The sequence below is a fragment of the Pongo pygmaeus genome, chromosome 6 (assembly GCF_028885625.2).
Source record: "Pongo pygmaeus isolate AG05252 chromosome 6, NHGRI_mPonPyg2-v2.0_pri, whole genome shotgun sequence".
NCBI classification, from domain to species: domain Eukaryota; kingdom Metazoa; phylum Chordata; class Mammalia; order Primates; family Hominidae; genus Pongo; species Pongo pygmaeus.
Window position 1 is genome coordinate 10,081,399 of NC_072379.2, and position 24,709 is coordinate 10,106,107.

Genomic DNA, 24,709 nt, shown 5'->3' on the forward strand with positions numbered 1-24,709 from the left:
AGCGAGGTTGCACTGTCTCCCCAGCAGGAGGAACTGAAACTAAGGAGAGGCTGCAGGAGTCGGACCTGACTCCAGAGTCCAAGTCCTCGGTCAAGGGTACCCTCTACGAGTGTCGGGGAGGAAGGGCAGCTTCCAGGCAGTTCCATGTGGGCCAGGCAGGCTGTGGAGCTGAGCCAATAGCAGCTCTTCCTCCCTGACACTTCCTGGACTTGTCCTATCTTTTCCCCCGTGTCCGCTTCCTACAGCGCTGACGTCTGTCTGTCCGGGTGCAGGGAGAAGGGAGGAAGAGGGGAGAGGTGGGGCGGTGCAAAGGTGAGGCTGTGCTCAGCCCTGACGCTCAGCAAAACCGATACCAGCACTTTCATTACGTGCAGGCCCCAGGGCCACGTCCCTGCCGCTGTCCTGGTCCTGAAGCCTGTTCTGCCCCAGCCCTCTGCCCGCTGGGCCCATGCAGCTGTTGGGGTTCCTCGGCCTCCTCTGGATGCTCAAGGCCTCCCCATGGGCCACAGGTAAGAGGGAGAGGCGGGAGGGGGTTGGAGAAAAGCTCCTGATGTGATGTTCCAGGAAAGGGGAGGGGAAAGTGGCTGTGAGGCCTGGGGAGGGGGGATAAGAAGGCACCGCTTGGGGCTCTGGGTGCAGGGAGAACCCAGGCACGGCCTGATTGGGGGAGGGGGCGATGAGGAGAGGTTTCTTCCAGAGCTCCAGGTGCAGGGAAAACCGAGGTTGGGAAAGAGTGAGGGAGCTGGGTCCCTGCCACTCTCCACCAAGCACTGAGCAGGTTGCAGGGGCTGAGCCCCAATCTGTATCTGCAGCTGGAGGGTAGAGGGTGGGATTTACGTCTTTCCAGAGCAGTGCCCTTCCTGCCTTGGCTCCTTCTGTCACCTGCCTCACGCCCCCAGCTTGAATGCCCCCTTCACACTGGCCTCTCCCTCCCTGACAGCCCTCTAACTTCTACCCCTGGTCTCGGTCCTCTGGTTTCAGCCTCTCTGCCTTTTGTCCCCCAGCGGCTCCTCCCCAGCTCTGCTGTCACTCTCTCACCCCGGCCAGGGCCCATGTGTCTGGGCACAGCTGTTGGTACCAGGGCCGGGGCAGGGAGCTCCTGAAGTCCACTTCGCTTCCAAGGGTGCGTCTGAAACTACCCGGCATGGGGTCCCAGGCTTCTCTCTTCTGCCCTGCAGGAACACCCAGCAATTCCTCTATACTTCTCTTTTCTCTCTACTTCAGTGTCTGCTTCTGATCCCCGATCCCAGGCCACCCAGCCTAGAGGCCCATGAGTCCCCTTCTCAGTCACCTCCAGGGCCACATCCTGGAGCCAAGGACTGTAGCCTGGGGATTCTCATAATCCCTGACCCCACCTCCCTGGCACCCTCGAGCTAGGGTGAGACGTGACACCCCAGCTCTCAGCCACAAGATGGGCTGTGCCCGAGGTGAGGGGTAGCAGGTCGGGTACTTCCCACTTCCCATCTGCTGTGGCTGCCTGTCTTCCTCGTCCCCGACACCCCTGACAGCTGGATCTCTGATCCTAACTCTGACCAATTGTGAAATGGGTTGAAATCCACGTGCTGGGGTTCATGCTTGTAAACTAATGAATCCCACGGCCAAAAGGGAATAGTTATAGAAAAATATGTCTATTTTTGTGATGAACACTCACTGCTAAGCCTTAAGGTCTCCAGAACTCATCACGCCTGACTGCTGAGGTAGCTCGTTCTGGAAGTTTCCTTTTCTATGCTGTCTCTCCACCTCTCTGCCTAGTCCTCACTCCATGCCCTTTGAAGTCATTAGCGTGTGAGCTTAGCCTGTTTCTCTTTGGTGTTCTCTGGGCAGTGTTTTTGTTTTTGTTTTTGTTTTTGTTTTGATGGAGTCTTGCTCTGTCACCCAGGCTGGAATGCAGTGGCGCCATCTCAGCTCACTGCAGCCTCTGCCTCCCGGGTTCAAGCGATTCTCCTGCCTCAGCTACAGGTACACGCCACTACGCCTGGCTAATTTTTGTATTGTGTTTTAGTAGAGAAAGGGTTTCACCATGTTGGTCAGACTGGTCTCCAACTCCTGACCTCAAGGGATCTCTTGCCTTGGCCTTTCAAAGTGCTGGGATTACAGGCGTGAGCCACTGTGCCTGGCCCTCTTTGTGCAGTTTTCCCTGTCTCCTGGTTTTTGTGATGCGCCCCCTGCCAGGACATGGCTGGGTTCTCTCTTTTTCTCTTTGAAAGCCGGAGTCAGCCCAGACAGCAGCAGGGTGCAGGGAGAAGCAGTGGTGGGAGCAGAAGGTTAATTGGTGGGGGGGGATGGGAGGACTCCAGGCAGTAGCAGGGGGAGGAGAGGAAGGGGCAGAGGGAGGAGGAGCCTGGATGTGACCAGAGGAGGGAAGGGAGGGGAGGGAGGCTCTGCCCAGCTCGGCTATATCAGGACAGGAGGACCTGCCATGACAAGGCCAAGGCCGGGTGAGGATGAGGGCTCCTATGCCCCACTGCTGCCCTAGGAGCAGACAGGCAGTGGGCTCCAGCACCACAAAGCGCCCAGCTCCAAGCTGCCTCTGATGCAGGAGTGAGCTGCGGTATGCCCTGCCCTCTGTGATGCTGCCTGGAAAATGGGTGAGTGAGTAGCTTACATGAGTGATGTAACAAAATGACCCACGGATTTACCAGTGGATTCCTCTGCTCTGCTGCCAATGCAGGAACTTTATCCACGGCCACATCCACCTCTCATGTGACTTTCCCCAGGGCGGAAGCAACCCGCGCTGCCCTCAGCAATTCTCCACACTCCAGAGACCTGGCTGAGTGGCCACTCGGTGTCCCCCAGCTCGCCTCTCCTGCTCCCGGCCACAGGGAAAATGCACCTATGACGCTCACTACTTCCCCCCATGACACACTCATCTCTGAAACATTGCTCACCTCTCCAGTCAGTTCCAACACCTCAACCACCCCGACGTCCAAGTTTGCCTTCAAGGTCGAAACCACTCCACCCACCGTGTTGCTCTATTCGGCCACCACTGAGTGCGTGTATCCAACGAGCTTTATAATCACCGTCTCCCACCCCACCTCCATCTGTGTGACCACGACGCAGGTGGCCTTCACCAGCTCTTACACCCCCACTCCCGTGACACAGAAGCCAGTGACCACCGTCACCAGGACTTACCCTATGACCACTACTGAGAAAGGAACGTCAGCCATGACATCTTCTCCCTCTACCACCACTGCTAGGGAAACTCCCATAGTGACAGCGACACCCTCCTCCTCTGTGTCAGCCACAGACACAACCTTCCACACTACAATCTCCTCTACAACTAGAACCACAGAAAGGACTCCCCTGCCCACTGGAAGCGTCCATACAACCATGTCCCCAACCCCAGTATTTACCACTCTCAAAACAGCAGTGACTTCCACTTCCCCCATCACTTCTTCAATCACTTCCACAAATACAGTGACTTCTATGACAACGACCACCTCCCAGCCCACAGCCACTAATACATTGTCATCACCCACCAGGACCATTTTATCTTCCACACCTGTCCTGAGCACAGAAACAATCACCAGTGGTATCACAAACACTACCCCTCTATCCACCTTGGTGACCACACTCCTCACTACCATCACCAGGTCTACACCTACATCTGAGACCACCTACCCTACTTCTCCTACCAGCACTGTCACAGACTCCACAACCGAAATCACCAACTCCACAAGTATGACAGGTACATTGTCCACAGAGACTTCTCTCCCATCCACCTCTTCCTCTCTCCCAACCACAGAAACAGCCACGACTCCTACGACAAACTTGGTAACCACCACCACTGAGATCGCCTCCCACAGTACTCCCACCTTCTCTTCTTCAACCATCTACTCCACAGTCAGCATATCCACAACTACCATGTCCTCACTTCCCCCTACCTCAGGTACCATAGTGACTTCCACAACCATGACCCCATCTTCTCTGAGTACAGACATCCCTTCCACAACACCAACAACTATCACCCACCATTCGATGGGCTCTACCGGTTTCCTGACTACAACAGAACTCACATCAACATTCACTGTTTCCAGTTCCTCAGCAATGTCCACAAGTGTCATTCCATCTTCCCCCAGCATTCAGAATACAGAAACCTCATCCCTTGTCAGCATGACCTCTGCCACTACTCCCAGTGGGAGACCAACTTTTGCAAGTACACTCAGCACTCCTACAAGTTCCTTCCTGACGACCTTCCCAGCAACATATTCATTTTCATCTTCCATGTCTGCCAGCAGTGCCGGGACCACTCACACAGAGAGTATCTCCTCACCTCCAGCCAGCACCAGTACACTCCACACAACAGCTGAATCCACACTGTCACCCACTACCACCACCTCATTCACAACTTCCACAACTATGGAACCACCTTCAACCACTGTAGCAACTACAGGAACAGGTCAGACCACCTTCACCAGCTCTACAGCCACATTCCCTGAGACCACTACACTGACTCCTACAACTAACATGTCCACAGAATCTCTCATAACAGCCATGACTTCTCCCCCCATCACTTCATCAGTCACTTCCACAAATACAGTGACTTCTATGACAACTACGACCTCTCCTCCCATAACCACCAATTCTTTTACATCACTGACCAGTATGACTCTGTCTTCTACACCTGTCCCAAGCACAGAAGCAATCACCAGTGGCACTACAGACACAATCCCTCCATCTATCTTGGTGACCACACTCCCCACTCCAAATGCCTCATCTGTGACTACATGTGAGACCACCTATCCTAATTCTCCGACTGGTCCTGGTACAAACTCCACGACTGAAATCACCTATCCCACCACTGTGACAGAGACATCATCCACTGCCACCTCTCTTCCACCCACCTCTTCCTTGGTCTCAACCGCAGAAACAGCCAAAACTCCTACCACAAACTTGGTAACCACCACCACCAAGACCACCTCACATAGTACCACCAGCTTCACTTCTTCAACCATCTACTCCACAGCCAGCACATACACAAATGCCATCACCTCAGTTCCCACTACGTTGGGTACCGTGGTAACTTCTACATCCATGATCCCATCTACTGTGAGTACAAGTATCCCCTCACAACCAACAACCATCACTCCCTCATCCGTGGGCATCAGTGGTTCATTACCTATGATGACAGACCTCACCTCAGTGTACACAGTCTCCAGCATGTCTGCAAGGCCAACAACTGTCATTCCCTCATCTCCCACTATCCAGAATACAGAAACCTCAATCTTTGTTAGCATGACGTCTGCTACCACCCCCAGTGGAGGACCAACTTTCACAAGTACTGAGAACACTCCAACAAGGTCCCTCCTGACAAGCTTTCCAATGACACATTCATTCTCTTCTTCTATGTCTGAAAGTAGTGCTGGGACCACTCACACAGAGAGTATCTCCTCACCTCGAGGCACCACCAGTACACTCCACACAACAGTTGAATCCACCCCGTCACCCACTACCACCACCTCATTCACCACATCCACAACGATGGAACCACCTTCATCCACTGTATCAACTACAGGCACAGGTCAGACCACCTTCCCCAGCTCTACAGCCACATTCCCTGAGACCACTACACTGACTCCTACAACTGACATTTCTACAGTATCTCTCACAACAGCCATGACTTCTACTCCTCCCATCAGTTCTTCAATCACTCCAACCAATACAGTGACTACTATGACAACTACGACCTCTTGGCCCACAGCCACTAATACGTTGTCATCACTCACCAGTAGCATTTTATCTTCTCCACCTGTCCCAAGCACAGAAATGATCACCAGTCATACCACAAACACCACCCCTCTATCCACCTTGGTGACTACACTCCTCACTACCATCACCAGGTCTACACCTACATCTGAGACCACCTACCCTACTTCTCCCACCAGCACTGTCTCAGACTCCACGACTGAAATCACCTATTCCACAAGTATAACAGGTACATTGTCCACCGCCACTACTCTCCCACCCACCTCTTCCTCTCTCCCAACCACAGAAACAGCCACGATGACTCCTACCACAACCTTGATAACCACCACCCCCGATACCACCTCCCATAGTACTCCTAGCTTCACTTCTTCAACCATCTACTCCACAGTCAGCACATCCACAACTGCCATCTCCTCAGCTTCCCCTACCTCAGCTACCGTGGTGACTTCCACAACCATGACCCCATCTTCTCTGAGTACAGACATCCCTTCCACAACACCAACAACTATCACCTACCCTTCTGTGGGCTCTACTGGTTTCCTGACTGCAGCAACAGACCTCACATCAACATTCACTGTTTCCAGTTCCTCAGCAATGTCCACAAGTGTCACTCCATCTTCCCCCAGCATCCAGAATACAGAAACCTCATCCCTTGTCAGCATGACCTCTGCCACCACTCCCAGTTTGAGACCAACTATCACAAGTACTGACAGCACTCCAACAAGTTCCCTCCTGACTACCTTCCCAAGTACATATTCATTTTCCTCTTCCATGTCTGCCAGCAGTGCAGGGACCACTCACACAGAGACTATTTCCTCACTTCCAGCCAGCACCAATACAATCCACACAACAGCTGAATCCACCCTGTCACCCACTACCACCACCTCATTCACCACATCCACAATGATGGAACCACCTTCAACCACTGTAGCAACTACAGGCACAGGTCGGACCACCTTCCCCAGCTCTACAGCCACATTCCTTGAGACCACTACACTGACTCCTACAACTGACATTTCTACAGAATCTCTCACAACAGCGATGACTTCTACTCCCCGCATCAGTTCTTCAATCACTCCCACCAATACAATGACTTCTGTGAGAACTGTGACCTCTTGGCCCACAGCCACTAATACGTTATCATCACTCACCAGTAGCATTTTATCTTCTACACCTGTCCCAAGCACACAGATGACCACCAGTCATACCACAAACACCAATCCTGTATCCACGTTGGTGACTACACTCCCCATTACCATCACCAGGTCTACACCTATATCTGAGACTGCCTACCCTAGTTCTCCCACGAGCACTGTCACAGAGTCCACGACTGAAATCACCTATCCCACCACTATGACAGAGACATCATCTATTGCCATCTCTCTTCCACCCACCTCTTCCTTGGTCTCAACCGCAGAAACAGCCAAAACTCCTACCACAAACTTGGTAACCACCACCACCAAGACCACCTCACATAGTACCACCAGCTCCACTTCTTCAACCATCTACTCCACAGCCAGCACATACACAACTGCCATCACCTCAGTTCCCACAAACTTGGGTACCATGGTGACTTCTACATCCATGATCCCATCTAGTCTGAGTACAGATATCCCTACCTCACAACCAACAACCATCACTCCCTCATCCGTGGGCATCAGTGGTTCATTACCTATGATGACAGACCTCACCTCAGTATACACAGTCTCCAGCATGTCTGCAAGGCCAACAACTGTCATTCCTTCATCTCCCACTGTCCAGAATACAGAAACCTCAATCTTTGTTAGCATGACGTCTGCTACCACTCCCAGTGGAGGACCAACTTTCACAAGTACTGAGAACACTCCAACAAGGTCCCTCCTGACAAGCTTTCCAGTGACACATTCATTTTCCTCTTCCATGTCTGCCAGCAGTGTAGGGACCACTCACACCGAGAGTATCTCCTCACCTCCTTCCATCACCAGTACACTCCACACAACAGCTGAATCCACCCCATCCCCTACAATCACCACGTCATTCACAACATTTACAACGATGGAAACACCTTCATCCACTGTAGCAACTACAGGCACAGGTCAGACTATATTCACCAGTTCAACAGCCACATCCCCTGAGACCACCACACTGACTCTTACCCCTGACATTTCCACAGGATCTTTCAAAACAGCAGTGAGTTCTACTCCCCCCATCACTTCTTCAATCACCTCCACATATACGGTGACTTCTATGACAACTACCACCCCTCTAGGGCCCACAGCCACTAATACGTTACCATCATTCACCAGTAGCGTTTCATCTTCTACGCCTGTGCCAAGTACAGAAGCGATCACCAGTGGTACCACAAACACCACTCCTCTATCTACCTTGGTGACCACATTCTCCAATTCCGACACCAGTTCTACACCTACATCTGAGACCACCTACCCTACTTCTCTTACTAGTGCTCTCACAGATTCCACGACCAGAACCACCTATTCCAGCAGTATGACAGGTACATTATCCACTGTGACCTCTCTCCGACCCACCTCTTCCTCTCTCCCCACCACAATAACAGCCACAGTTCCGAGAACAAACTTGGTAACCACGACCACCAAGACCACCTCACACAGTACTCCTAGCTTCATTTCTTCAATCGCAACCACCAAGACGCCCTCACACAGTACTCCCAGCTTCACTTCTTCAATCACCACCACCGAGACCACCTCACACAGTACTCTCAGCTTCACTTCTTCAATCACCACCACCGAGACCACCTCACACAGTACTCCCAGCTTCACTTCCTCAATCACTACCTCTGAGATGCCCTCACACAGTACTCCCAGCTTCACTTCTTCGATCACCACCACTGAGAACACCTCACACAGTACTCCCAGCTTCACTTCTTCAATCACCACCACCGAGACCACATTCCACAGTACTCCCAGCTTCACTTCTTCAATCAGGACCACCAAGACCACCTCTCACAGTACTCCCAGCTTCACTTCTTCAATCACCACCACCGAAACCACCTCACACAGTACTCCCAGCTACACTTCTTTGATCCCCACAACCGAGACCACTTCACACAGTACTCCCAGCTTCACTTCTTCAATCACCACCACGGAGACCACATCCCACAGCACTCCCAGCTTCACTTTTTCCATCACCACCACTGAGACCACCTCACACAGCACTCCCAGCTTCACTTCTTTGATCACCACCGAGACCACCTCACAGAGTACTCGCAGCTTCACTTCCTCGATCGCCACCACTGAGACCACATCCCACAGTACTCCCAGCTTCACTTCTTTGATCACCACCACGGAGACCACCTCACACAGTACTCCCAGCTTCACTTCTTTGATAACCACCTCTGAGACCCCCTCACACAGTAGTCCCAGCTTCACTTCTTTGATCACCACCACCGAGATCCCCTCAAGCAGTACTCCCAGCTTTACTTCTTTGATCACTACCACCGAGACCACATCCCACAGTACTCCCAGCTTCACTTCTTCAATCACCACCACTGAGACCACATCCCACAGTACTCCCAGCTTCACTTCTTTGATCACCACCACGGAGACCACCTCACACAGTACTCCCAGCTTCACTTCTTTGATAACCACCTCTGAGACCCCCTCACACAGTACTCCCAGCTTCACTTCTTTGATCACCACCACCGAGATCCCCTCAAGCAGTACTCCCAGCTTCACTTCTTTGATCACCACCACCGAGACCACATCCCACAGTACTCCCAGCTTCACTTCTTCAATCACCACCACTGAGACCACATCCCACAGTACTCCCAGCTTCACTTCTTCTATCACCATCACCGAGACCACCTCACACAGTACTCCCAGCTTCATTTCTCCAATCAGGACCACCGAGACCACATCCTACAGTACTCCCAGCTACACTACCTCAATCACCACCACTGAGACCCCATCACACAGTACTCCCAGCTTCACTTCTTCAATCACCACCACCAAGACCACATCCGACAGAACTCCCAGCTTCACTTCTTCAATCAGGACCACCGAGACCACATCCTACAGTACTCCCAGCTTCACTTCTTCAAATACCATCACTGAGACCACCTCACACAGTACTCCCAGCTACATTACCTCGATCACTACCACCGAGACCGCCTCACACAGTACTCCCAGCTTCACTACCTTAATCACCACTACTGAGACCACCTTACACAGTACTCCCAGCTTCACTACTTCAATCACCACCAGTGAGACCCCCTCACACAGTTCTCTCAGCTCCACTTCTTTAATCACCACCACCGAGACCACCTCACACAGTACTCCCAGCTTCACTTCTTCGATCACCACTAGAGAGACCACCTCACACAGTAGTCCCAGCTTCACTTCTTCGATCACCACCACCGAGACCACCTCTCACAATACTACCAGCTTCACTTCTTCGATCGCCGCCACTGAGACCACCTCACACAGTACTCCCAGCTTCACTTCGTCGATCACCACTAGCGAGACCACCTCACACAGTAGTCCTAGCGTCACTTCTTCGATCACCACCACCGAGACCACCTCACACAGTTCTCCCAGCTTCACTTCTTCGATCACCACCACCGAGACCACCTCACACAGTACTCCCAGCTACACTTCTTTGATCACCACAACTGCCACCACCTCACACGGTACTCCTGGCTTCACTTCTTTGATCACCACCACTGAGACCACATCCCACAATACTCCCAGCTTGACTTCTTCGATCACCACCACCGAGACCACATCCCACAGTACTCCCAGCTTCACTTCTTCAATCACCACCACTGAGACCACATCCCACAGTACTCCCAGCTTCACTTCTTTGATCACCATCACTGAGACCACCTCACACAGTACTCCCAGCTACACTACCTCAATCACCACCACTGAGACCCACTCACACAGTACTCCCAGTTTCACTTCTTCAATCACCACCACCGAGACCACCTCACACAGTACTCCCAGCTTCACTTCCTCAATCACCACCTCTGAGATGCCCTCACACAGTACTCCCAGCTTCACTTCTTCGATCACCACCACTGAGAACACCTCACACAGTACTCCCAGCTTCACTTCTTCAATCACCACCACCGAGACCACATTCCACAGTACTCCCAGCTTCACTTCTTCAATCACGACCACCGAGACCACATTCCACAGTACTCCCAGCTTCACTTCTTCAATCAGGACCACCGAGACCACCTCTCACAGTACTCCCAGCTTCACTTCTTCAATCACCACCACAGAAACCACCTCACACAGTACTCCAAGCTACACTTCTTTGATCCCCACAACCGAGACCACTTCACACAGTACTCCCAGCTTCACTTCTTCAATCACCACCACCGAGACCACATCCTGCAGCACTCCTAGCTTCACTTTTTTGATCACCACCACTGAGACCACCTCACACAGCACTCCCAGCTTCACTTCTTTGATCACCACCACCGAGACCACCTCACAGAGTACTCGCAGCTTCACTTCCTCGATCGCCACCACTGAGACCACATCCCACAGTACTCCCAGCTTCACTTCTTTGATCACCACCTCTGAGACCCCCTCACACAGTACTCCCAGCTTCACTTCTTTGATCACCACCACCGAGACCCCCTCAAGCAATACTCCCAGCTTCACTTCTTCGATCACTACCACCGAGACCACATCCCACAGTACTCCCAGCTTCACTTCTTCGATCACCGCCACTGAGACGACATCCCACAGTACTCCCAGCTTCACTTCTTTGATCACCATCACGGAGACCGCCTCACACAGTACTCCCAGCTACACTACCTCAATCACCACCACCGAGACCCCCTTACACAGTATTCCCAGCTACACTACCTCAATCACCACCACTGAGACCCCATCACACAGTACTCCCAGCTTCACTTCTTCAATCACCACCACCAAGACCACATCCTACAGTACTCCCAGCTTCACTCCTTCAATCAGGACCACCGAGACCACATCCTACAGTACTCCCAGCTTCACTTCTTCAAATACCATCACTGAGACCACCTCACACAGTACTCCCAGCTACATTACCTCAATCAGCACCACCGAGACCCCCTCACACAGTACTCCCAGCTTCACTACCACAATCACCACCACTGAGACCACCTCACACAGTGCTCCCGGCTTCACTTCTTCAATCACCACCAGTGCTCCTGGTTTCACTTCTTCAGTCACCACCAGTGAGACCCCCTCACAAAGTTCTCCCAGCTCTACTTCTTTAATCACCACCACCGAAAGCACCTCACACAGTACTCTCAGCTTGACTTCTTTGATCACCACCACCGAGACCACCTCACACAGTACTCCCAGCTTCACTTCTTCGATCACCACCACTGAGACCACCTCTCTCAATACTACCAGCTTCACTTCTTTGATCACCACCACCAGCACTGAGACCCCCTTACACAGTACTCCTGGCCTCACTTCGTGGGTCACCACCACTGAGACCACCTCACAGAGTACTCCCAGCTTCAGTTCTTCAACCATCTACTCCACAGTCAGCACATCCACAACTGCCATCACCTCACATTTTACTACGTCAGAGACTGCGGTGACTCCCACACCCATAACCCCATCTTCTCTGAGTACAGACATGCCGACCACAACCCTACGAACTCTCACCCCTTCATCTGTGGGCACCAGCACTTCATTGACTACAACCACAGACTTTCCCTCTATACCCACTGATATCCGTACCTTACCAATCCGAACACACATCATTTCATCTTCTCCCTCCTTCCAAAGTACAGAAACCTCATCCCTTGTGGGCACCACCTCTCCCACCATGTCCACTGTGAGAACAACCCTCAGAATTACTGAGAACACCCCAATCAGTTCCTTTAGCACAAGTATTGTTGTTACACCTGAAACCCCAACACAGACCCCTCCTGTACTGACGTCAGCCACTGGGACCCAAACATCTCCTGCACCTACTACTGTTACCTTTGAAAGTACGGATTCCTCCACGTCCACGATTCATATGATTACTCCATCAACAGCCTTGAGCACGATCATGTCAACATCACAGGTTCCTATTCCTAGCACACATTCCTCCACCCTTCAAACAACTCCTTCTACTCCCTCATTGCAAACTTCACTCACATCTACAAGTGAGTTCAGTACAGAATCTTTCACTAGGGGTAGTACGTCTACAAATGCAATCTTGACTTCTTTTAGTACCATCATCTGGTCCTCAACACCCACTATTATCATGTCCTCTTCTCCGTCTTCTGCCAGCATAACTCCAGTGTTCTCTACTACCACTCATTCTGTTCCTTCTTCACCATACATTTTCAGTACAGAAAATGTGGGCTCCTCTTCTATCACAGCCTTTCCTAGTCTCTCTTCCTCTGCAACTACCAGCACTTCTCCAACCAGCTCCTCCCTGACCACAGCTCTCACTGAAATAACCCCCTTTTCTTATATTTCCCTTTCCTCCACCACACCCTGTCCAGGAACTATAAAAATTACCATAGTCCCTGCCTCTCCCACTGATCCGTGTGTTGAAATGGATCCCAGCACCAAAGCTACTTCTCCTCCCACCACCCCATTAACAGTCTTTCCCTTTACTACCGAAATGGTCACCTGTCCTAGCTCCATCAGTATGCAAACTACTCGTGCTACATATATGGACACTTCTTCCATGATGCCAGAAAGTGAGTCCAGCATCACACCCAATGCTTCCAGTTCCACTGGCACTGGGACTGTACCCACAAACACAGTTTTCACAAGTACTCGACTGCCCACCAGTGAGACCTGGCTGAGCACCAGCTCTGTGGTCCCCCCACCTCTTCCTGGCGTCTCTACTGTCCCGCTCACCATGAAACCAAGCAGCAGCCTCCCGACCATCCCGAGGACTTCAAGCAAGTCAACACACCCCTCCCCACCCACCACCAGGACTTCAGAGACACCAGTGGCCACTACCCAGACTCCTACCACCCTTACGTCGCGCAGGACAACTCGCATCACTTCTCAGATGACCACACAGTCCATGTTGACCACCACTGCAGGTTAGACCTTCTGCCTCTCTGTTCCCCTCCTTCCTCCCCTGCAAAATTCCTGTGTCGCTGAGGTGAGGCTTTCTCCCGAGCTTCCCTTTCTTCCTGTGTTTTCCAGGCACCTGTGACAATGGTGGCACCTGGGAACAGGGCCAGTGTGCTTGCCTTCCGGGGTTCTCTGGGGACCGCTGTCAGCTCCAGACCAGATGCCTGAACGGGGGTCAGTGGGATGGCCTCAAGTGCCAGTGCCCCAGCACCTTCTATGGTTCCAGTTGTGAGTTTGCTGTGGAACAAGTGGATCTAGGTGAGTCGCCAGAGCTATGCCTTCTGCACTTCCTCCCAGAGGGTGTCACTGACTCTCCCCAGACTTATCCCTCTGTGGGGCCTGGAGGCACCCATGCCTTTTTGCCCGGTCCTTCCCTCCCTGCCATCTCTCCCATGCCCTCCGCTGCCCTGTGTCATGCTCCTCTCCGTCCTCACCCTTAGGAGGTGGCTGGCACCACCCTCCCTCCTGGGGCCATCTCCTGACTTGGGCTGCTTGGAGCTGTATCAGTTTCCAACTGCTGCCGGACCAACAAACACAAACGTGGCTGCTGGAACAACACGACATTATCATGTTAGAATTCTGTAGATTAGAAGTCTGATGTGGGTGTCACTGGGCTGAAATCAAGGCATCACCAGGGCTGTGTTGTCTTTCAGAGGCTCCAGGGAAGAAACCATTTTTTTTGCCCTTTGCAGCTTCTGGAGCCTCCCACATTTCGTGTGCCAGGGCCCCTGGCTCCATCTTCCAAGCCAGCAAGGCTGCATCTCTCTGTGTCTTTCTCTCATAGCCTCATCTCCCTCTGATGAACTCTGGCCTCCTCAATTGCTTCTCCCACTGTTAAGGACCCTTGTGATGACTTTGCCTCCTCCCCAAATAGTCTATGTTAATTTTCTTAAGATCAGCTGATTAGGCTGGGCAGGGTGGCTCACACCTGTAATCCCAGCACTTTGGGAGGCCAAGGCGGGAGGATCACCTGGGGTCAGGAGTTCGAGACTAGCCTGGCCAACATGGTGAAACTGTCTCTACTATTAGTTGGGCATGGTGACAGATGCCTGTAATCCCCACTATTCAGGAGGCTGAGGCAGGAAAATCGCTTGAATCCAGGAGGCGGATGTTGCAGTAAGCCGAGATTTAGCCACTGCACACTAGCGTAGATGACAGAGGGAGAGCGAGACTCTGTCTCAAGAGAGAAAAAAAAAAAAAATCAGCTGATTGTCTTATAATCCCTGCACTTTGGAAGGCCGAGGAGGGAGTATCGCTTGAGGCGAGGAGTTCAGGACCAGCCTGGGCAATTAAGCGAGACCCTCATCTCCACAAAAAATTAAAAAACTTACCTGGGCATGGTGGCTCATGCCTGTGGTCCCAGTTATTTGGGAGGCTGAGGTGGGAGGATCACTTGAGCCTGGGAGTTCAAGGCTGCAGTGAGCTATGATCCCCCTATTGCACTCCAGCCTGGATGACAGAATGAGACCCTATCTCAACAATAAAAAAAAGTTAGGCTGATTAGCAATCTAATTCAATCTGCACCCTTGATCCTCCCTTGTCATGTAGTATAGCATAGTCACAGTTCTGGGGCTTAGGACATGGACATCCACCCACTATGGGGGCAGCCAGGAGGGACCACAGGCTGACCACTGTCTTCCTGCCTGCTTTCACTCATCTCCACACAATTCATTCCTTCCTTCCTTCCTCTCTCTCTCTTCTTTTCTTTTCTTTTGTCCCTCTTTCTTTCTTTCTCTCTCTTTTTCTTTCTTTCTTTCTTTTCTTCTTTCCCTCATCTTCACACAATTCTTTCTCCCTTTCTTTCTCTCTCTCTCTATCTTTCTTTTTCATTTTCTTGAGAGAGAGTCTCACTCTGTGGCCCAGGCTGGAGTGCAGTGATGCAATCTCAGCTAACTACAACCTCCGCCTCCTGGGTTCAAGTGATTCTCCTGCCTCAGCCTCCTGAGGCATAATGCATCCTGGAATTCCTACATCTGTTCCTGCCTCTTGGCATCAGTCCTCAGGGATCTTGGAGGGGAGCAAAAGGAGGAGCCTGTGGGTTGGGGTGGTGGTGGTATTGGTGGCTTCAGACAAAAGCAGACAGAGAAGTGACTGGGGACACGCATGCTCTGTGCAGCTGTGGTGGAGACCGAGGTGGGCATGGAAGTGTCTGTGGATCAGCAGTTCTCGCCGGACCTCAATGACAACACTTCCCAGGCCTACAGGGATTTCAACAAGACTTTCTGGAATCAGGTAAAGGGCAAAGAGAGGGGATTTTTTTTTTTTTTTTTTTTTTTTGAGATGGAGTCTCGCACTGTCGTCCTGGCTGGAGTGCAATGGTGCGATCTTGGGTCACTGCAACCTCTGCCTCCCGGGTTCACATGATTCTCTTGCCTCAGCCTCCCAAGTAGCTGGGATCACAGGTGCACACCATGACACCGGGCTAATGTTTTGTATTTTTAGTAGAGACGGGGTTTCACTATGTTGGCCAGACTGGTCTCGAACTCCTGACTTTGTGATCCGCCTGCCTCGTCCTCCCAAAGTGTTGGGATTACAGGCGTGAGCCACAGCCCCTGGCCAGGGAGGGGAATTGAAGGGTCTCCCCTGGAGCTGGGGCTGGGCGTCTGGGTGCCCTTAGGTCTGCAGGTTTGGACGTGAGCCCAGGGATCCTTGGTGTTTCAGATGCAGAAGATTTTTGCAGACATGCAGGGCTTCACCTTCAAGGGTGTGGAGATCCTGTCCCTGAGGTAGGAGACCCATCTGGGGATGCAGAGGCGGTGTTTGGTGGGGGAAATATGTGCACACAAAAAACCCATTCCTTTCTTTTGTAATCATCAGATTTTATAAAGAGACGGGTGGAGGGGGTACATAAGGAATCGCTCCCTGGGTATTTTTTCGGATCGTTTTCTGGGGCCATTTATCTGGAGGAGGGGTGGCACCTCTCTTCTTCCGCACACTGGAAGGAGAGAAGTTGCAGGGATATGTGGGAAGGTGGTGCCTGGATTGGTGACTTAGTCCCCCCTCTGGCTGGTCCCTGCTCTACTGAGTGGGTCAGCATTAGAGAGAGAGAGAGAGGGACGGAGAGCGCATCCAGGGGCGCCTGGTGGATGATGGCTTGATGTAACACAAAGCGAATGTCAGGCCAGATGTGGTGGCTCACACTTGCAATCCTAGCACTTTGGGAAGGCTAGGCGGGTGGATCACCTGAAACCAGTTCAAGACCAGCCTGGGCAACATAGTGAGAACCCATCCCTACAACAATAAAAATAGTAATAATAATAATAATGATAATAATAATAATAATAATAGTAAAATGATTAGCCAGGCGTGGTAGTGCACACCTGTAGTCCCAGATACTTGGGAGGCTGAGGAGAAAGGATCACTTTAGCCCAGGAGTGGGAGGCTGCAGTGAGCTATAATTATACCACTGCACTCCAGCCTGGGTGACAGAGCAAGACTTTGTCTCTGTAAAACACACAGAGAGAGGAAGTCAATCATGTCAGTCATTCCTTGTCCTGCCTTCCCAGGCGGACCAAGTCAGGAATGCTGGCAGCCCCTTCTGAAAAGGATGCACGTGGCATCCCAACTCATGACCTCTGCCCCCTTTCCCCCTTCTGGTGCACTTTGGGTTGCTTCTGGAGGTGCTCCTCCAAGGACCCATGTGTCCCTGGCTGGGGCACTCTCTAAGGCTGTGGACCCCTCAGGAATGGCAGCATCGTGGTGGACTACCTGGTCCTGCTAGAGATGCCCTTCAGCCCCCAGCTGGAGAGCGAGTATGAGCAGGTGAAGACCACGCTGAAGGAGGGGCTGCAGAACGCCAGCCAGGATGCGAACAGCTGCCAGGACTCCCAGAGTGAGCCCAGGCTGGAGGGAGGGGCCAGGGCCTGAGTTGCCACCCCAGCCCACTCCAGCTCGGCCAGGGGGCCTCTGGGCTCGGGTGCCAGCCCTGTGGTACCTCTGGCAGGTTGGGAGAAGGGGAATGAGTCCACACACAACGGTGTCAAGGGTGGGGCTAGGGAGGGTCTCCCCCGAACCTCAGTACTGGGAAAGAGACCCCCTGATTGTCATGCTCAGCATCTCCTGGATGGCTGAAGACCTCGGATTATTCAGGGGAGATGAGGCGGGCAACAGGAGTCTTCCCTTGTGGCTCCTCCACACTCCCCCAGACGGAGAGAGCCGTCACTGCCCTCCCTGTGCCTATCCTGCTTCCTGGCGCTAACCCCTTGACCTTAACCCCTCGACCTGCCCTGCCCATTCCATCCGCGCCTGTGTTCCCGCAGCCCTGTGTTTTAAGCCTGACTCCATCAAGGTGAACAACAACAGCAAGACAGAGCTGACCCCGGAAGGTGAGGGTCGGGTAAAGGGTTGAGTGATCTCCCGTGGCTATGATCCGGGCTACCAGGGACGTTTGCCCATTGAAGCCGGGGGGCAGGGAGAGAACTCTGGGGGAGGCAAGTCATGGGGCCCAGGGCGGCCCTTCCTGGCGCTGGTTAGTGGCTTCCACCTGAGGACAGCAGGGGCCACCAGGAGAGGGTGAGGGTGCTGGGGCTGGACTCCCCTCATCGAATCCCAGGGTCTACCCGACAGCACCCCACCTCGGAAATGGAATCCACCTCGCGCATATTCAGAGGCACCATTATCAGGCCCCTGAATAGAATGGATGAGGTCCTTGTCTCTGTGCATCCCCCTCCCCAACCCCCAGCCATCTGCCGCCGCGCCGCTCCCACGGGCTATGAAGAGTTCTACTTCCCTTTGGTGGAGGCTACCCGGCTCCGCTGTGTCACCAAATGCACGTCGGGCGTGGACAACGCCATCGACTGTCACCAGGGCCAGTGCGTTCTGGAGACGAGCGGTCCCGCGTGTCGGTAAGGCCCCGCTCACCATCAGCATCAGCCGAGCCCCGCCCACTCTTTCTAGGATGAAGCCCCGCCCCATGCTCCGCCCCGGCTCTGCCCCCAGGCCCTACAGTGGAGCCTCGTCCCCAGAGTCACGCTCCAAGCCCATCTCCCTTGCCCTACGGTGGAGCCCTGCCCTGGAGCTCTGCTCCGTCGCCCTAAGGTGGAGCTCCGCCTCCTTGATGGGGTTGAGTCCCGTCCCCTGGTTCTGGGATAGAACCCCGCCCACTCATTCTAGGGTGGGGCCCCGCCTCCTCGTTCTGGGGTGGAGCCCCGCCCCCTCCTTCTAGTGTGGAGCCCTGCCCACTTGATCTAGGGTAGAGCCCCGCCCCGTTACCTAGCCTAGAGCCCCGCCCCCTCGTTCCAGGGTGGATTCCCGGCCCCTTGTCTAGGGTGGAACCCCCCAGCTTGCACTAGGGTGGAAGCCCCCGCCGCCCTAGGCTGGAGCTTCGCCCCCTCACCCGCCCCCGCGGGGCCCAGGTGCACGCGTGGACCCCGAGCTCGGAGGTGAAGAGGGTCTGACCCTGCGATCTCCCGCAGCTGCTACTCTACCGACACGCACTGGTTCTCTGGCCCGCGCTGCGAGGTGGCCGTCCACTGGAGGGCGCTGGTCGGGGGCCTGACGGCGGGCGCCGCGCTGCTGCTGCTGCTGCTCCTGGCGCTGGGCGTGCGGGCGGTGCGCTCCGGATGGTGGGGCGGCCAGCGCCGAGGCCGGTGAGCGCGCGGGGGGCGGGGCTGGGGGGCGGGGCTGGGGGCGAGGGCGGCCAAGGGGTCCCAGGCGGGCAGGCTCTGTCTGACCGTGCGGCGGCCCCACCTAGGTCCTGGGACCAGGACAGGAAATGGTTCGAGACCTGGGATGAGGAAGTCGTGGGCACTTTTTCAAACTGGGGTTTCGAGGACGACGGAACAGGTGAGTCCTGCCTCCTGGGGAAGCAGGCAGGGGCTTTCCTGGGCACCACTGCGAGGGCAGACGCCCTCCCTGCCTGCCTCGCATTTACTCCGTTCCCTTCTCCCTTCCGTCCCCTCCCTCTCCCCTTCTCTTTCTCCCCTCCTCTCTCTCTCCAGACAAGGATAAAAATTTCCATGTGGACTTGGAGAACGTGGACACCATTATGAAGGTGAGGGGCTAAAGAGGGGGACCCCAAGGAACTCTCCCAGTCTCCATTCCAGAATCCCTCCCCGACTCCCACCAGGGCAGGGAGAGGGCTGGGCTCGGATCAGCAGTGACCTCCCTGTCAGCCCAAACCAGTGGCTCCGCGTTCCCGTCCCTCACTGTGACTCTGTGACAGGTGCACATCAAGAGACCCGAGATGACCTCGTCCTCAGTGTGAGCCCTGCGGGGCCCCTTCACCACCCCCTCCGCCCTGCCCCAACACAAGGATCTGCATTGCGTCCATTTCGAGAGGTGGCCCCAGGACGTGGGCAGCCCAGGCTCCTGCTGTTCTTGGGCAAATTGAGACTGTTCCCCCAAATCCCAACCTTCTCTTTCCAACTTGGCTGAAACCCACCTGGAGATGCAGTTCACGTGCAGGCTCTTCCAGTGTGGAACCTTGGGCAAGTCAGTAACGAGCCTCAGTTTCCTCACCTGCAAAACGGGTACAACATTCCTGTATGATATCTCACGCCGTTGTTGTGAAAACCACATAGACTTGGTCAATTCTCGGTCCTACGCTGCCCTCCCGTCTCAGCCCTCGTGTTGCCATTGCCTCTCTCGGATCCTCCAATCCTCATGTCCTTCGCCTGGTCTCTGGCCCTGGTTCCTATTTTCTCTCAATTCCCTACTGCATGTTTCTTACTTTGAACTGGACGCAGCCTGCAGCCCCATCCCATCTCCTGCCCTCTCCTGATCTAAGTCCCTGCTGCATCTCTTGCTCTCATTCCTTAGACGTCCTCCCCTTCTGACCCCGTTCCTTCATCCATCCTGCCCCCCAGTCCCCCAGCCCTAAATCCTCCCTCCTCTCCTCACATCCTGGTTCCTAGCAAGGTATAGATAGCCTCTGTGTCTTAGGATACCCCAGCTGCTGTTCCCCCCATCACCCCGTTGCCCAATTCCCTGTTTCTCTTGCTCTCATTCCTTGTATCCTCTCCCCTTCTGAGCCTGTCCATTCATCGGTTCTGCCCCGACTCCCTCTGACCTAAATACCCCAACTGCTGTTCCCCCCATCACCCTGCTGCCCAGTTCTTTATTCTCCACCCCTGGAGCCCCGTGGGTGGGGGCAGGGCATGAGTTCCCCAGTCCCCAAGGAAAGGCAGCCCCCTCAGTCTCCCTCCTCCTCATTCCCTTCGATCCTCCTCCCTTCTCGCCTCACCACTGCCTTTTAAACCCATCCCCTCCGTTTCCCCTCCTCCCCCCTCTCTGCCTGGTGTCACCTGGATTCCTGTGGTAACTCTGAGCCCTTGAAATCCTCAGCCTCCTTGGCGGGGAAGATCGGCTTCGGGGACAGGAAGTCGGTACATCTCCAGGTCTCCATGTGAACACAATATAGAGTTTATTGTAAAAAGCAGCAGCTCTCTGTCTGTCTCCTTTTCACCCCCCCCCACCCCCCGTGGTCTCTGTTTGATTGGAGAACAGGGATTTCCAGAGGCGGCGCTGTAGGAGGATCCTGGGAGCACCCGTGTCTCCCAGGGAGGAAGGAGGGGGTCTGTGGGCAGCCCTTGGGGGCCATGACGTTCCTCATAGAAAACAGAGGTTGGGGGGTCACATTTTGTTGGGGAGTGACTCTGGGCAGGGGCCCCTTGGGCTTTGTCATCTGTGCTCTACCCGCCCCCACCACTGCCCTGACCTTGACACTGGGGTCTCAGGGAGCAATTAGACCCCTGGTGTTGGGTCAGGGAGTTGGATGGCTCAGGGGCTAGGGCTGCCTGTTCCAGCCACCTTTTGCAAGGATGGGTAAAGCTGAGCCTCCCCAAAGATCTTGATCCCCCACAAGGCCCCCAAACCCTGATAGCAAACCCTTCTGTTCCTGCTGTTGCGGGCAGTCAGGCCTGCCTGAGGAGTCGAGAGTGATCAGAAATAACGTGTCCCCTTGGGTCTTTGGGTGCGGGCTTGCGAGAGGCCCCTTTGATGCTTGCCCTGGGCCGGGATGGGCCATGGCCTTTCGTCACCTCTGTGTCTGGCCAGGGGTGGGGACCAGGACCATAAAGTCACAGGTGTGAGTGGGCACCCGGCCCAGGGGAAGGGCTGGAAACTGGGGACCCCAGGGAAAGCCCTGGACATTTGGCAAGGACCATGTTGAGGTGGGGGATAGGGAGGGATGGCTGGAAGAGAGAGGGGCTTCTCGGGGGTAGGAGTGGAGGGTCCTTCACTTGGTCTGGCCTGTTGCCAGCTGCTCCTTCCACGGTTCTGAACTTCTCCCTCCGTGGTCACCCGCTCCCCGGCGCTTCTTGGCCTCCACCTCTTGTCACCAGTGGTGTGCTCACATCTCTAGCCTCCGTCCCTCCCTCCTGCGCTGCCCCACCCCCAGTGGCTCTGACTTCCGCTGAAAGAGAGGGACCCTGGCTCAGGGCGGTCACTGCTCCAGGACTTATAAGGGAGGAGGGTGGACAGGCTGCCCTTCGTTTAACTCCCCGTGGTCACCACGCGCTACCTGCTCCACGCCATCACCTCACCTCTACCCTGGGACAGGCACTGCTCTTCTTCAACGCAAAGTTCTCTGGGGTCCTTTTTATAGCTGATCCCTTCCTGGGAGGCTTTCATTTCTTGGTCCCTCCTGACGAGGGAAGACGGGCAGCCAGGGGCCCGTTCCCCAGGAGATGCTGGTGATCTGGATTCTGACGCTGGCTCTCCGGCTCTGCGCATCAGTTACTGCTACACCGACAGCAGGTGAGTGCTCCTGGGCTGATGCTCTGGGTCCAGTGCTCCCGGGTGGTCATGGTACACGCCCCTGCCTCAGGCAGCAGGGCTGCAGGTGGCCTCCTCCCCTTTGCACGGCAAGGGGCTGCCACAGGGCTGGAGGCCCGTGCTGTGACCTCATCTTGCCTTGGGGGTGCTGAAGGGGTCACTGTGGAGACCTGTTGGTGCCTGTGGTTGTGCAGGGGATGGTCTGCACACAGCCCCTAGCCGAGGGGCGGCTGAAATCCACAGCTTCTGCTCTCCAGGCTCCCCCCAGGATGACGAGGGGGCTTTTGTCACATAGACAGTGGTCTCTGCCTGCCCTCATCCTGGGGGCTTTATCTGCTGGAGGGATGGGTCTTTCCAAACCTCATGAGGCATTGCACATGCTGCCAGCCCTGGTCGGGAGAGAGGGAGTCCAGAGGGGTGTGTGACAGTATTGTCTCTTGACTTGGGGGAGCCTCAGGTGCACCCGGGGAATCCTCACTAGTTAGAAATGGCTGATGGGGCTGGGTGTGGTGGCTCACGCCTGTAATCCCAGCACTTTGGGAGGCCGAGGCGGGTGGATCACCTGAGGTTGGGAGTTTGAGACCAGCCTGGCCAACATGGTGAAACCCCGTTTCTACTAAAAATACAAAAATTAGCTGGGCATAGTGTGGCGCCCCTGTAATCCCAGCTACTCGGGAAGCTGAGGCAGGAGAATCACTAGAACATGGGAAGGGGAGGTTGCAGTGAGGCAAGATGGCACCAGTGCACTCCAGTCTCAGGACAAGAGTAAAACACCCTCTTAAAAAAAAATGGCTGAGGGGCTGTGGGAAGAGACAGAGGCTCGGGGATCCTTGCTCAGCCTGGTCGTGGCTGTGTCTGAAAGATGACTCTGACCCGCTGATTTCCCTCATACAGAACAGACTTTCTGATTCCTTTCTGGCAGGGGTGGACAGGGGTGAGGAGAGGCGAGAGAGGGAGACCTTGGGTTGAAGGCTGTGGGGTGGGCAGAAGGGGTGGTGAGGGGGCAGGGGAGCTGGGGTGGGGGTCTCTGGAGCCCTGCAGGACACCTTCGAGGTAAAGCCCACCAGGGAAGTTCCACCATCCTCCCAGCCAGGGACTCAGGCCCTCTGAGGCTGCCTCTGCCAGCCAAGCCTTGACAGATGAGACCTCCTTTACCCCACCCGGACATGTTGGGAGAGAGGTACAGGTAGGGAGGAGCTGAAGGGAGAGTTTCAAGGGCTGGAGTGATGAACTCTGTGGATTTGGGGACATTACGAGAGTTTGTTAATAACACATAGATTCCCTTTAAGTTCATATACAGGAGTGGGAAGCCGTGGGCCTGGATGGGTCTTTAGGAGGGGTCCTCCCCATCCCTGCTCCCAAGGCCTGGCCCAGCGGATCTCTGTAGTCAGATTATTCAAAGAGAGGGTGATGGAGGTGATGACAGCGATGATGAAGGCCCCAGAAGTCAGCAGGTGGCATTGCCTCTGTGTACCCAGCCGAGTGTTAGAGACGGCCCCCAAGCAACCAAAAGCCCCCGTCCCTCAGGTGCTTATAATTGTGTGGCAAAGATAACACAGGTGAATCCCTTCGTGTGCAAAACGGTCAGAAAAACATCTATCTATGGCCAGTGCAGAGAGCAGGAGGGAGTGAGGCCAGGCAAGTAGGGCCACTCCGGAGGGCTCTGGAAGATCTGATTAGATCCAGAGACCCCCTGCCCTCCTCTTGCAGAGGGCTCTGCTGTTCACAAAGCCATTTCCCAGCAGGTAGCTCATATGATTGTCACCAGGCGGACTGTGTAAGGAAGTCAGGGCAGGTGAGGATATGGAGGCTCAGAGAGGATGAGTGACTTGTCTAGGGCAACACAGCAAATAATGAACACGGCCACCACTTGACAGGGGATTTGTGCCCCACGCCCCTCCCCCTCTAGAGGACCCCAGTGCTCTGCACCCGCACCTCTCCTCCCCTAGAGGACCCCAGTTCTCCTCACCTGCGCCTCTCCTCCCCTAGAGGACCCCAGTGCTCTGCACCCATGCCTCTCCTCCCCTAGAGGACCCCAGTGCTCTGCACCCACGCCCCTCCCCCCCAGAGGACCCCAGTGCTCTGCACCCACGCCCCTCCCCCCCCAGAGGACCCCAGTGCTCTGCACCCACGCCCCTCCCCCCCAGAGGACCCCAGTGCTCTGCACCCACGCCCCTCCCCCCCTAGAGGACCCCAGTGCTCTGCACCCACGCCCCTCCCCCCCAGAGGACCCC

At 54.6% G+C, this 24,709-nt stretch overlaps 1 protein-coding gene across 2 annotated transcripts; it reads left to right on the forward strand.

Moving 5' to 3' along the window:
* The first annotated feature begins 448 nt into the window (after window positions 1–448).
* Window positions 449–21,130, forward strand: MUC3A (mucin 3A, cell surface associated). 2 transcript variants are annotated; one of them, XM_054496432.1, is made up of 15 exons: window positions 449–509; window positions 2,672–8,395; window positions 10,127–11,057; window positions 11,109–11,701; window positions 12,149–13,726; window positions 13,833–14,018; window positions 15,877–15,992; window positions 16,422–16,486; window positions 17,444–17,592; window positions 18,020–18,085; window positions 18,442–18,604; window positions 19,175–19,348; window positions 19,453–19,544; window positions 19,700–19,752; window positions 19,924–21,130. In XM_054496432.1, the coding sequence occupies exons 1-15, from the start codon at window positions 449–451 to the stop codon at window positions 19,963–19,965; spliced, it is 9,993 nt and encodes a 3,330-aa protein (XP_054352407.1). In that variant the 3' UTR covers window positions 19,966–21,130. The 2 variants fall into 2 exon arrangements, with proteins under 2 accessions (XP_054352407.1, XP_063523323.1); XM_063667253.1 differs by lacking the exons at window positions 449–509; window positions 2,672–8,395; window positions 10,127–11,057; ... (1 more) ...; window positions 12,149–13,726; window positions 15,877–15,992 and having other exon boundaries at window positions 13,945–14,018; window positions 19,924–21,090.
* The last annotated feature ends 3,579 nt before the right edge of the window (window positions 21,131–24,709 follow it).

Excerpts from the sequence above, each read along its gene's own strand:
- MUC3A (XM_054496432.1), top strand. The coding sequence starts at position 449 with ATGCAGCTGTTGGGGTTCCTCGGCCTCCTCTGGATGCTCAAGGCCTCC. Across the intron at positions 18,605-19,174 it reads ACGAGCGGTCCCGCGTGTCG|CTGCTACTCTACCGACACGC; the intron begins GTAAGGCCCCGC and ends GATCTCCCGCAG. Across the intron at positions 19,545-19,699 it reads TTTCGAGGACGACGGAACAG|ACAAGGATAAAAATTTCCAT; the intron begins GTGAGTCCTGCC and ends CTCTCTCTCCAG.